This window comes from Gallinula chloropus, assembly GCF_964237585.1.
Source record: "Gallinula chloropus genome assembly, chromosome: 7".
Taxonomy (NCBI): domain Eukaryota; kingdom Metazoa; phylum Chordata; class Aves; order Gruiformes; family Rallidae; genus Gallinula; species Gallinula chloropus.
Window position 1 is genome coordinate 24,904,559 of NC_140092.1, and position 13,687 is coordinate 24,918,245.

Genomic DNA, 13,687 nt, shown 5'->3' on the forward strand with positions numbered 1-13,687 from the left:
ATCTCCAAACAAGGCAGCACACAATCTTTCAGACTTTAGAAGGCACAGTATGAACTTCTATAGATTACAAGCCCCTATGGATAAATTTGTCTGGTTTTGCTGTCTTATGTAGTTTTCCCCTGACTTTACTGACACTCACAGTCAGTAACACAACAAAGGAAGCTTTTGCGTTATCATTATATACACACATCAGCTTTATCAGCTAGAACGTATGCAACACTTGAGCCACTGACATGCTGGTTTTTCCATCAAAATCAGCTTCTACTTATAATATGTATTGATAACATACATTTATATATAAATTCTGGAAGCCAGACCAAAGTGTTTTGTCCTGTAAATCTCAAATCTGTGTACCCCAAAAGTTTTTGGAAGCTTTCTGCAGACATGGACAGATTTAAAGGCTAAGAAATAGTTGAAAACATAGGTAGCTCCCAGAATCTTATGTCCAGAGGCCTATACTAGTTGTCATTTTGATGACAGAAGAAGCGTAAAAGCTCCACAATTCACTGTTTGTGCACCTTGAGATGCAACTGAGGTAATAAATCTAATGTCCAACAAAAGTTTTAATCATTGATCTTCATAAAAGCAAGCACTATCATAAACTAGCTCTGTGTTGCAAGTGAAGAAGAGTAACAAGAAAATGAGATACTGGATAGGATGTGACTAAAACTCCTCAATATTTCCCCTCCTAAGTATTAGTTTTCTACCAAAATAACAAAACAGATGGAAGGCAAGCTCAAACTGCATTCAAGTTAGGCTTTCATGTGCAGAGCAGGTACAGGAATTCTAGATAAAAGCCCTGTCCATTTTCATCTCCCACCAAACCATGTGAAAATACCGAAAAGTATTTTAATGTGAAATAAGCTTATATTCTGTAAAATAATCTCTCAAGAGACACATATATATAAGCGAACAGTCCCATGTTGGACCTACTCAGAAATTAAACAATGGACAGAAGGTAGAAAGGAAAAGCTTTGGAACATATTTGAACACATTAATTGCTTGTACATGGTTAATCAGGGATGCAACTGTTGAACAAGCCTTCCTCACGCTTCATAATTAAGAACAGACTTTCTGTCAAATTGATTGCCCAGTTTCAAAATTCATGAAAAAAACAATTAGTCTGTATTAGTTAGAGGAACAAATGTTTTGCCGTGGGAAAACAAAGCCATTTGTTGTGCTGGCAGATGGAAATGAGTCTCCCCGTTTTGAATGGATACTTTCCTTCCTCAGGTCAGAACTCAGAACAGGGGAAAGATCCATTCTCAAGGAAATGTTAGCTTCAATCATTCAGAGGACAAATGGTCGTACCTCTGAGACCCTCAGAGGCCACCAGTCTGTCAATAATACGTACTCGGCCTGAAGGGACCTGTATCAAGTCCTTGCAAGATTCAAAAACAAAAATTTTCTCTTTGCAGGCAGCTTTCTTGTCTGTGGAAAAAAACGTACCAGGATGGCACCAGAGATGAGTTCGTGCTCCAAAACAAACGTGATCAAGGCTAGAAATATTCTAGGCTTTCTCTTTTTAACTGCTCAGTGAATAATCACCCATGAAGACCTGTCCCAGCAAACCTCATTTCTGTATTACATCAAACACCATGTATGTTTTGAACAGTCGCCCAAAGAATCGCATTTATTTAAACACCAAAGCAACTCTCTAACGTATGAGAAGTGGAACCAGCTCAGTGATGTGTTCTCACCGGGGATCAATCATACCACTGGAACAAAGACTAATTTAAAGAAATGATTTGGTTATCTTCTTAGAAACATCACGGGGAGGGAAAGAAGCGTGTGTATGTGTGTCTGTACTTTATTGTTATCTTTTCCCCTTCCTAGAGTAAATTCATGGAGTTATTTTACACTGCTCTAGTCTAATGGCCCCAGTGGACTGCAATAGGTCTTCTGACGAGCAGCAGAGAGAGAGAGGACAGAAGAAAGAGCAGGAGAAAGAATAAAAGACAATTACTGGTAGCTTTTAGTTTAGAAGCCTAATATCCATTTCCAAAAAGTTTTATTCAAGTTTTTAAAAATTAATCTATTATGGCTCCCTAGTTTCTTCTCTTCATCCAAGAAACTCAATTACATGTACAGGAGATGAGCTTCATCCCTGCAATGGCTCCCAATGGAGCTTCCTGCAGAACTCTCCCAGCAAATGGAAATTTTATAAAATGTTTTTTAAAAAAAAGTTTTTCTCACTTTCCAGTAGCACCTGTCTGGCTGTTAACACCATTTTGCAGCCAAAAATGTAATTACATGTTCGCTAATGTCAACATAAATACGTTCCTAATGCAGGTCATCTGCTGTCCTATGTCACTGTTTGCTTTCACAGTTTATCACAGTGGGTTCGAACCACCCAAAAACTGCTTTCTGTCGAGTGAGCTGGAGCTGGGCCACGTGTTCTCAATGGTATCAGTGGCTGCAGAATTCATCACCATGAGAATTGCAAAAAAAAAAAAGTTATTTGGCCATGTTTCGTGCAACAGATTACAGCTCCTGATCTTCAGGCTTACTTGACCTACCCACCTGGCTCTCCTGCTGGGCATTGCATGTGCCCTTCACCCACGAATCGGGAAGTTACTAAATGCTTACCAATATTTCTATTGTGATTTACTTACATGAGTGAGCACCTTAGTCCCTAGCACTAGCTATTTCCTCAGAGATATAATTCTAAAAGCAGTGTTCACTGAAGACAAGCTATTGACAGACTAATGGCATATTATGTTCAGTATGAAGGAGTTCTGGAATAAGAAAGTTGTGGCGTTTTCTGACACTGTGGGAGTCTTGTTTGATAAATTATTGAGAGATGCAATCTCTTTTTAGATACATTAAGTTCAGAAGTTTGACTGTCTCAAGCGTTAAGAAGTTTCTGTTTTCATTCAGAAAATATTGCCAAAAGGAGAAAGAGAAGTTCAGAAGCTGCTACAAATGGTACCCCAATTCATATGAAAGGAGTGAAATGATCATGCACTATGAACATTCAGTGAATTTATAGTCTCTGAATCTATAAGTGTATATCAAACTTCCTGTCTTTCAAGGGGATTAGATATATGTCATGTCTGGGACACGTAACACAGCCCTACCCAGGAAAAACACACATCAGTTCAGATTTATCCCTGGCTAATGAATTTATTCCAGTGATCAATGGCATAATTTAAAACTTCTCTTTATTTTTAAATTGTCAGGAAATATGGAATTTCACCTGGGGGAGTGGTGGCAGGGATCTTAAAAATCTTTTCCAACCTAGTGATGATTCTGTGAACATTTCCTTCAGAACTCTAAAAGACCAGGGAAATAATCATTCTGAAGAATTACAACCTGATACTTTCAAATCCATGAATTATAATCCAGTCTTTCCCCAACATGTAACATTGGCGTGATTTTTTTCCTAGAACATACTCATAATATTAATAGACCATTTATCCAGTCACTGAAATGAATAAATCTGCGACAATGAACTATCACTTTAAAGAAAGCTGAAATGGTTCTATGGATGTGTGAATGTTCAGCATGTCCACAAAACACAGCTTCTGAACCACAGAGTTTACACAAGGTCTCATTGCCAACCTTATCCGGCATATGAAAATACCTGAAAACACTGAAAATAACTAACCAGCTTAATATAAAGGCTGTTTTTAGTACTGGAACATGTCCATACATGGGCCTGTAAAAGGTCAAAGTATGTGACAGTTCCTGCTGGCAGCACTAGGCCAATGTGGAGCCACTAGCTGTGTGTTTCCAGGAGAAAACTGTTGTACACATACATGTATTTACCTCAAGTAATGAGTAAACCTTGAAAGCTTCTTTCTGATGTAAAATATAAATCTAAAGGTAAAAAGTGATACCATATGTAAAGGTGGAGCTGAAGGGCTATGACCACTAAAATACGATCACTAGAAAAACCTAATGTGCTTTAGAGGAAGTAAAATTTTTGTAAATTTGTTTGTATGAGATGAAACACTTTTTTCCATCTTTCAGAACTGCTTAAGAAAATTATCAAAGCAGTAACAATGAGAAAGCATTGGAATTCTAAACTGTCTTGACAGCTATCTTCCTCACTTTCCTAACTCCAGCACTTACAGAAAATACTGCTTCTTATGACTTGGTCATAGTTATCAGTTCTTAAAGCTAACCGATGAAATACCATTTTCATTTCAGCTTTGACAAAATATTTGAGCTAATAAATGCTGATATCAGTGCCTGGTAACACATTTTGCTACACACTAAACACAAGCAGGATTCTCCAGATTCACATTTTTAAGTGCTGTCAAAGAACTTGGTTGGGGCAGAATTCAAACCCCAAAAGCTTCCAAGTGACTTCCAGTCTGGGGAAGTGGTCAGATGCTGTTTTGTTGTGTTGTTTTATAGGAGGTGGCATACATCTGTGCGTGTAAACACACAAGCAACATGCTACACAGAATTTCCCTCCTAACACCAGGTGTTACCCTACCACAGCCAGATTATCATCATCTAGTCTTAACCAGTAATTGCAGAGAGCCCAGCTGCACAAATATTTCCTCACATCTTCAGTTTCACTCTGGTCCAACTTTTTCAATGACACATGTCCTTGGAAGATAGAAACTTCCATCTCTCCAATTTGCCCCAGTGAAATTACACTTGCAACTAGACACACACATTTCTGCAACAGCAAGGGCTTTGACTCTGTCCTTCTGCAGAACATTAAGGAGCAAAAAGTTTGGCAAGAAAGCACCCATAATGTTAAACAAATGTTGTAGCACCAAGTGGTAATTTCATAACTAATGTATTATATTAACAGACCTGAGATGAAGAAACCACAAGTGTGCACCGTATGGGATTCATACCACATTGCAACTAGGATCTGAAAAAACAGCCACAAAACTCAGGAAAAAAACCCCAATCTAATCAAAAGTTTAAAACACTCAGTAAATCTTCTCTTTTTCTGTATCTCACCAAGTTCATTTGCCTCTCCTGTTATTAAAAAAAAAAACCCAACCATATACATTCCCTATATTTTCTACTATATATAGACATTACAATGCAGAACAGTGTTTTGAAGGCAGGAGAGTGGTTTATGCTTCTATAAATAAAACAGAGTTGAATCTACCAGGAAAACTGTAAGGGAGAAGGCCACTTTCATACCAAAACATGGCTATTCATTTCCAGCCAAGTGTACAGGCAGGCGCGCTGACGGGTACACCAGACGGATGTTCCATACCTGAGAAGAAGTGTGCCTTGAAACCTTTTTTTGACACAGTGTTGTCAGATCTGAACTCAATCCGCATGTTGTTGTACTGGGAGGTGATAACTTCAGGCACTTCTGTACCGCAGAATTTACCATGTAGTTTAGAATCAGAAGAAAGGCCACTACGGATCTCCACATAATCATATTTGCAAACCTAAGGGAACAAAGAACACCTTTATTTTGGCTACCCAAAGGAAAAGCCCGCTGTTATTTACCAATGCAAGAGCTCAGATGGGTACTGCTGCACAACAATGGGATAACGGCCTTTTTTCCTTAACTCTGAAAACCTGTGAACACTCAAAACCAGTTTCTGATTTTGCATAGGAATTACACATTACCGCTCAAACCAATATTTTAATAGCAACTAATCTGTGTTCAGCATCTGCCTTTCAAGATGCTCAGTAATTTTCCCTTTTATTCTAAAAAGTAAAAATTCCAGTGATGTTAGGATAAATGTAGATATATTCGCCCTAAAAATTGTACCTAGGTCCTATAAACCACATATCCAGAACCTACAAACCTTCTATTGCTTATATCTCATAGATTTTTTAAAAAAGAATGTTAATTTTCACCCAGAAACATACAAGATAGGCTTGTATGTTACAGTGAAAAAACTTATATTTACAAACATACAAATCTGCACTATTAAACCTCTACATCTTTAACACACTCTAGTACAGCTATAATTTAGAGGGCTGATGCATGATGCCATTTTCATTAAAAGGTTAAGAATAATAAAATAAAACAATGTAATGAAAAAGCCTTATGCAAGGCCTACTGCTCATGATAATACTTTCAGTTCATAATCCCTTGGCCAACCTAAAGCCTTCCACCCAAAAACTTCTAAGCTTCTTAGGCTCAACTATCAATCATTTAATCAGAAATGTCCCAGTTGTCTGCAATTAATAGCTTAGGAGAAAACAGTGGCCAGGAGGATACATACAGAGCTTAAATTGTCCATTAAATCCAAGTTGTATTTGATAAATAGCTATTTCTAGTGAAAAAAAAAGAAATGTCAGGGAAGCTGAAAGACAACTACAGAAAAGGATGTTTTGGCTTTTTTTGCTCTTTCTCCCTATGAAGCATTAAATGATGGTTACTGGAATAATTTTCATATGTTGCATAGCTGAAAAGCAACAAATCCAGTTGAAACTACTTTTATACAATGTACAGAAAGCAAAGATTTATAAAACTGCCATGTATTGATTTATACTAATTGTAAGATAAATTCATTTTGATGCACGTGATTTTTTTTTCAAATATAGCTCACATCATTAATAAATCCCAGTAATTTTCAGTGGTGAGTTTTGATGGGCTTATAGCTTTAGATTAGAAATGAAATTTAATTTCAGATATGTCTAAATTCTTTCATAATACACTGTATTTAAAAAAAAACTTTACAAATTACATGTAAAATTAAAATGGTAACATGTAAATGTAAAATATTAAAATTGTAATTTTGGAAAACACATTAAATTTGGTCCTAAATGGAGATTTTATTACAAAAATAAATAAATTAGACCATTTGCTACACTGTATGTCTGCACTCAGACAATATATTACAATGTTTGGGTATTCTATGTTGCTTCTGATTTTCACAGGTCTCATCCTTAGCAGTACTATTTAATAATACAAAGCTGAGATTTAGTAGCACGGCAGAAGATCAAACCAAAGTTCTTAGATGTTAAAAGAGATTATGTATACGTTTTCCACGTCAGCTTAGGTTGTGTGTCTTGTAATGACTTTAGAAAACTGGTTTAGCTTATTATATCCCCAGTATCTTCCTTGCAAATCTGTCTTAAATATCAAGAAAGTGCAGGAAAAACGCTCATTATTACATTTTAATTCAAGTGTCAATTAAATTTCAATTCTTTGGGCTTTGCAAGTTTTCTTACACCTTTTGCATTTTTTGTAACAATGATAACAGGACATCAGAGTAAGATATAAATCATGTGAAGCTGGAATCTCATGGATTTCAGAACCCACTTAAAATTGTTTTAAAAAAAAACAATAAAAATATCTCACATTGCTCCTTCTGCATATAATTTTGAGATACTTTCGGAGGAGCAATGCCTGGGTTGTTCCTTAGTCATAAACTAAACTCCAGCTTTGCCATGTCAGATTTTGCACCCAAAACATGTACCATCCTCATATTAAGTATGTTGCTACAAGTTTGCCTAGTGAGAAATAGCATCCTGGGATTTGATTACTAACACCATGTGAAGAATATCCAGATAAACTTGACGGCTGCAAAATATTATGACTAGAGTGTGGCTGGCAGGGGAACTCAATGGTACAAGAGCACAGTACCAAGGAAACAGAACAGAGGCTAAAAAATTGATGTTGAAACTCCCTGGAAGGATGGTGTAGTGAGGCAGGGGCTGGCCTCTTCTCACTAATAACTACTGACAGGACAAGAGGGAATGGGTTCAAGTTGTAAAGGGGGAGGTTCCAATTGGATATTAGGAAAAACTTCTTCACTGAAAGATTGGTGAAGCGTTGGCACAGGCTGCCCAGGGAGGGGGTGGAATGGCTGTCCCTGAGGCCATTCAAAAAACGGGTAGATGTGGCATTTCAGGAGATAGTTTAGAGGTTACAGTGCTGTAGTAGGGATGATGGTTGGGCTTGATGATCTTGAAGATCTTTTGCAACCATATGATTCTATGATTCATATTTTACTGATTCACTCCCAAAACCACCACGACCCCCACCACTTTGTTCAGAGCTACAGCCCTTAGCACACAGAGGGTGCCCCTCTCCCTGACCTGAGGATAAGACGCCCCGTGCCTACAGGGACTGCCCTGCTCAAACACAGGTGGTGTTCTCTTGGGCCCCATTTCTGGTACTGCTCCTTTTAAACAATCCCTCCCCCGTGAGATACTCGGGAGTGATTTAAACACTCCCTCACTGCCTCGTTAACCGGAGCTTATGCGTATGCTTTGTAGTCACAACCTGTAAAGATGATTTGGTTTCTCCAGATTTTCCTCCCTTGAATTCATTCCAATGTGCCTCAGCCATTTGCTCTGTTTTACTTTGTTGATAAAAAAAAGTCAGCTGAGACTCAGCAGAGAACATTTCCTTTAAATTTCTCCCAATGCGTATACATTTAGATGCTATGTAAAAGAGAGCTATTCTCTCCGTGTTTGTTTTGAAAGAATCCAGAAACAGCCCCAAAATGAAAACAAGAATATCTATGGTTACTGTCAGCGGGTGAGCAGTCCGCAGAGGTTTTCTAAGACAATGTCAATTTTCAAATGCCCGTGAAACTGTTTGGCGTGGGGTGGATGGCGCAGTGCTCTGCTCGCGGTTACTTACTTCATTTCCTTCCAACTCAAAGAACTCGAACTTCATTGAAATTCGGTATTGCGTCGGGGCAACCACCTGCCACACACAGTTTTTGTTTGGAGGATACTCTTTGGGCCACCCTGGTGTGGTTATAGTCCCATTTAGCTTTGTCAGGAGTCCTCCGCAAGCAGCTGTAAAATTGAAAGGGAGAGCATCGTTCCTTGACTGAACCCGCGTTTTACTATAAACAGAAGCACACTGAGAAGATTCAGCCCTCTTCCTCCTCACACTGCTGTGATGCCTGGGCAGACTAATCAGAATTGTGCTTTATCACATTTGGTGCAAACAAAGAGAAGGAGACAGCCCCTATCTGAACAGTATGCAGGGTTGTGGATGGAGATAAGTTTCAGGACTGCACGAGGCGTTATCGTATTCATTCTTTTCCCTTCCCTCCAGAGACTCTGGTTATTCTCTCACAGCCTTTCCCATGCACATCCTCTGACCTCACCGCCCTCTCCGGGACCTTGGCCACCCCTCTGCTGACAAACGGACTACTTAAGATGTGCTTTGCATCTCCCCGGCTTCTCACCCTGGCTATTGATCCAGAACCAGCCCTACCTGTCCCAGCTCACAGAGCCTCCCATAACATCCGAGACGGGATCGGTTCTTTGGGATAGCAGTTGTGTACTCTTCAGCCACAATTACTTTTACTGAAGTATGGATGTTCAAGCAACATATAAACCCCCTGCCCAGCATATTTGTGAATAACAGTCATCTCCATGCAGCGTAACAACACAGCACCATGTTTGTGAATGCGGTTCGGATAGCAAAGGATAAACACTAATGTGTTAATCTTTTCCATCTGCAGGAAGGTTTTTTGGGTTTTGAGGCTTTTTTTTAAACAAAAGGAAAGTAATGGGATTTGCAGGGATTCTCAATCAGACTCTGCTCTACTGATACCATTCCAGTACTGTGACAGCACTGGAAATCATCCACAAATCTCTTTCTAATGAGAAGGTGGGGGGAAGTTCTACCTTCTTCCAACTACTCTGCACTAATGCTGAACACTTTAAAACCGGCTATTCCCGTGGGCTGATGGCCCCACACAATAGATCTGCTTCAGTTTTTGTGCCAGGGCACACTTGACCAACCCAGACACCTTCCAGTCTTTCTCCTGGCACCTGGTCTTCCATGCATTCCTTGGTATACACATCATCTGACCGGAGCAGGGTGGGGGCTAAGACCCTAGGTCACAGCACACTGTGTGGAAGGAAACCAGGCACAGGTTTAGCCACTGCACTTAGATGTCACAAGCTGTACCCCCAACCGATCCAGCCTGGGTCAGGGTGACTACTGACTGCTAGTTTTCAGATTTGACTCCATTGTTCCTCGAGGCAACAGTGAGAAAACAGTGAAACCCTGGAACCCCACTTCTCTTAAAGCCTGCTAGCAGGCTCCCAGCCAGCAGGAGAGATTTGGGTTTGACCAGCATGAAGGAATTTTCTGGGCATGCCAGCACAGCAGTGAAGTGCTGGGCACAGCTTCTGAGTTAGAGGCTTCTCCTTCTGCATCACATGTGAGTTGATATAGCTCGGTCACCCCTTAAACTCAAAAACCCTATTCCCAACTATAACTAGGGTGGCAACGCTCACTGTGATTACGCAGTGATTTTAATTCAGCAGACCCTCAAGGTAGTATCTAGATGCAGCAAGTATCTAGACGTGTTCACCCTTTTAGGGATAGCTTGGGCTTTGCTCCACACTGTACTGAGCTACTCTGAACGGACCCTCTTTTTGCCAGAGTTGCTTTTCTGTCCCAGTGCCAGGGAGGTAGGTATTCCTCCAATACTTTTTGGAGGCAGAGGGTTCTTCTGCAAGAAGAGTAATCCTCCCTAATACACTGACTCAGATCAGCATGGAGACTAAACCAAACTCCTTAAATAAATTTGAGCTGATGATCAAAGGCCCAGAGATCAAACCTGTCTTTGTGGCCCCCTGCCCCCCCCATAGATTAACCTTACTTTCCGCATACTGCCTCATATGTGGACATCTCAATACAACAGGCTTTTGGAAATAAATTGTTTTTCCCCATATGCTCACTCTTAAAGTTGAGGCTGGGGGGGGCGGGGGTGAACCCTCAGCCAAAAAAACCACCTAGCTTGATGAAACCTGTCGTTCAACATGCCTGCAGTATCAGTCTATTCACCACCTCCCACGTGCAAACGAGCAAGCAAACATCACAACCCTACAGAACCAAAACCAAAAGAGAGAAAAAGTGCAAAGCAATTAAGCAAGCTACCCCAAATTGTGATGAGTCATGAATTAAAGTCAGGAAATTGGAAAAAGGAGAGACAAGTGAATCATATCTGAAGAAAACTGTTGCACTCCAATTTTCAAACTCCATTCACTACTGGAACAAACAGATGGACTGAGATAAGAATAATTTGAGCTATCCCTGAATATATTGATGCTTATGAATAAAAAACCCCACAACAATAATTGGTGTGTAATAAGGGCATCCGCTTCTTTCCTTCAAGATGAAATGCATAGGATATAGAAGTTTATCTCAGTTAAATACCATGTTCACACAGACTTCAAATTTATCAAGTTTTTACTTCTCCAAATGATTAATTGAATATGCTTTGCTCATCCTGAAACACAGAATTTGTTCCCACTTAGAAAAGTCCACAATCTGATGGTGAGTGGGGAGGATTTCTCTGAGCTTTGTGAATAAAGGGTCCTGTTCTTCAAACCAGCCACTCCTCAATCACACCCACGTCAGAGGTGGTCAGAGGGACAGAGTATGCTGATCCTCAGACAGCAACATGGTGCTCTGCTGAGGATCGTCTCCTCACACTGGGTGGGAGGCTTTACTTTAACAAGTAGTGCAGTAAGTGGTTTGGGAAGGTACGGAAGTTCTGCCTGGCATCCTTCCCAATCAAACAGCATATCTTGGAAAGCAAAATCAGCGACAGACATGGGATGAAGATGACTACCACAGACAGACCCTGCCTCAGCACCGCTACCTCTGTTTTTTGGGCTGGGTTCCACAGAACTCCCGTTGCTAGGACAGAGTGTACAAGAGGTGTAGCGTCTCAGTAAAGCTTCCAGAGCCCCTAATGCCAAAACACACTGTACCTTCGCAGCTCTTTTTGTCGGGACCAAGTTCATAGCCAGGATCACAGGCGCACTGGTAACTGCCTAGAGTATTTACACAGCGCTGCTCACAGCCACCATTGTCAGGTTTGGCACATTCATCTTCCTCTGCCAAGACAGGGGAGAATGCAGAAATATGTTAAATAATTACCTTCCTCAGCTGTAAGTGCTGCATCAATATTAACCCAGAAAGCCATAAGAATGTCACTATTGGGCGTGCTATATAACACCCCAGGGCTGCTGACTAAAGCATTTTCAAATGCTAAGGAGATCTGCAATGGAGAAGACACAAATTTGTCCTTTGTGGGGTTTGGGTGGTTATTTTTACAACAATACCTACTGACAGCTGTGTGCCTAATTTATAAGCACTTTGTGGGCAGCATACAATAACTCGGGCAGCCGTAATCTAAAGGTCATATAAAATATTGGCAGAAAGATTGAAAATCCACAGCAGGGTCACTCGAAGGGCACTTTATCTCCTACAGAATCAATTTGCACATTATCCTGAATTCATACTCAAAACCAGATTAACAGAATCCTCAAATCCTAGGTTTTCATTCTACTGATATTAAAGGGAACAAGATGCACCAGGGATGGGGGAGGGAAAGGAACAATGTATTTATCATCTATACTAGCTCTGAAGTATAATGCCTACAAGGTTCATTGTTAAAATATTCTTCAGACGGTGTAACGCTGTTTCCATGTGCTGGGACATGTAATTTCTTCAGAATGAAAGCAAGCTCCCATTTTCATATCAAGGGCATAATTGTCTATAGCTAAAGCTGGCAGTTAGGGTGAGAAGAGCACCAGCTTGTGGCTTGTGGGAAGAGCAAAAGGGTTTTCCTAGTAGGATGCCCTGTATGTATTCCATGTGTCATCATGGAGCAGGAAAGACACACTCCCCATGCACAGTGTGCCTCAGGTATGGCTGCAGCAGTATGACACTCCCACCAATCCAAAACTGGAGGAGGACTGTGAGGCCATTGGTCTCTGCATGATTTCACAGTTTGGGGTTTTTTTCCTTGCTGACAGAAAGCAATAAATTGCTAAAACTGCCTAACATAGTAACAGAGCTAGAAAGCCCACAACATCTAGAGAAAAGGAAACACCTTAACCAAGAAGACCAAGTTGTCTCTGCTGTGACTGTACATCTTAACTTCACATTTGATAACACAGTATGTCCAAACCCCATCTTTTCACCAGATAAAGCATGTTCCAAAGATGTTTCAAAACTCAGTTGATTATCTGAACCGGAGGAGAAGAGGAAGCCACACTAAAATGTTTGTTTATTCTTTGGATGTATTTTACAAGGAGACAAAAATAATTGATTTGATAAGACTGCATGCCCAGGTAAAAAACATGCGGGAGACAGTGCAGAACTGATGTTAGAAAAAAATAGGTTGGAAAATTTTTCATATCCTATCCTGTTTTTCCTAATACAGAAACACATGATAAGAAGTTCACAGGTCTGAAAATATGCTTTACCATTTACCTTTAAAAAAGTTAGCCGCGAACCCTGCTTTGTTAACAGTTCCATCAGAAACAAACTTCATCCAGAGGGTATTAGAGGTAGATCTAATGTCTTCTGGTTTGTCGTAGCCACAAAAGTGACCAATTAAAGGACTGTTTTCATTTGTTCCATCTCGGATTTCCAAGTAGTCATATGCACAGTTATCATGTCTTTCAATCTGTAAAAAATTATTCTCAAAGTAACCCGTTTGAACTTGACCACAAATAACAAACATCAATCAGCTAATAAATAACCAGCTAGAATTTTTTCCAAAGTTGAGGTTAGGGTTCTCTGTTTTGGTTCAAACACCAGGAAGATGAGGAACAGAACAAGTGCCGCTGGACTCTTTTTTTTTACTACACTTGTTTTGTACAAGAATAAATAATTCTGAGATTGTTATGCAGGACACAACAATGGAACTGGGAAAAAGTAACTGAAGAGACACACTCACCTCTAAGCTTCTCAGTGTTGCGTCACTGAATTCCTACTTTGAGTAAGACCCGCTTTCCTCACGTT

General features: G+C 40.1%; 1 protein-coding gene across 3 annotated transcripts in view; it reads right to left on the bottom strand.

Moving 5' to 3' along the window:
* Positions 1-13,687, bottom strand: part of TLL1 (tolloid like 1) — a gene marked incomplete at both ends in the record, with an annotated part of 126,930 nt that overhangs the window by 12,801 nt on the left and 100,442 nt on the right. For 2 of the 3 annotated variants that reach the window (XM_084266795.1, XM_084266796.1), the window contains 4 exons: positions 5,195-5,375; positions 8,537-8,697; positions 11,644-11,769; positions 13,154-13,349. In XM_084266795.1, coding sequence (XP_084122921.1) covers positions 5,195-5,375; positions 8,537-8,697; positions 11,644-11,769; positions 13,154-13,349 — 664 coding nt within the window. Of the gene's footprint in view, positions 1-1,311; positions 1,432-5,194; positions 5,376-8,536; positions 8,698-11,643; positions 11,770-13,153; positions 13,350-13,687 lie in introns of all 3 variants that reach the window. The other variant, XM_084266794.1, reaches the window with a different exon arrangement.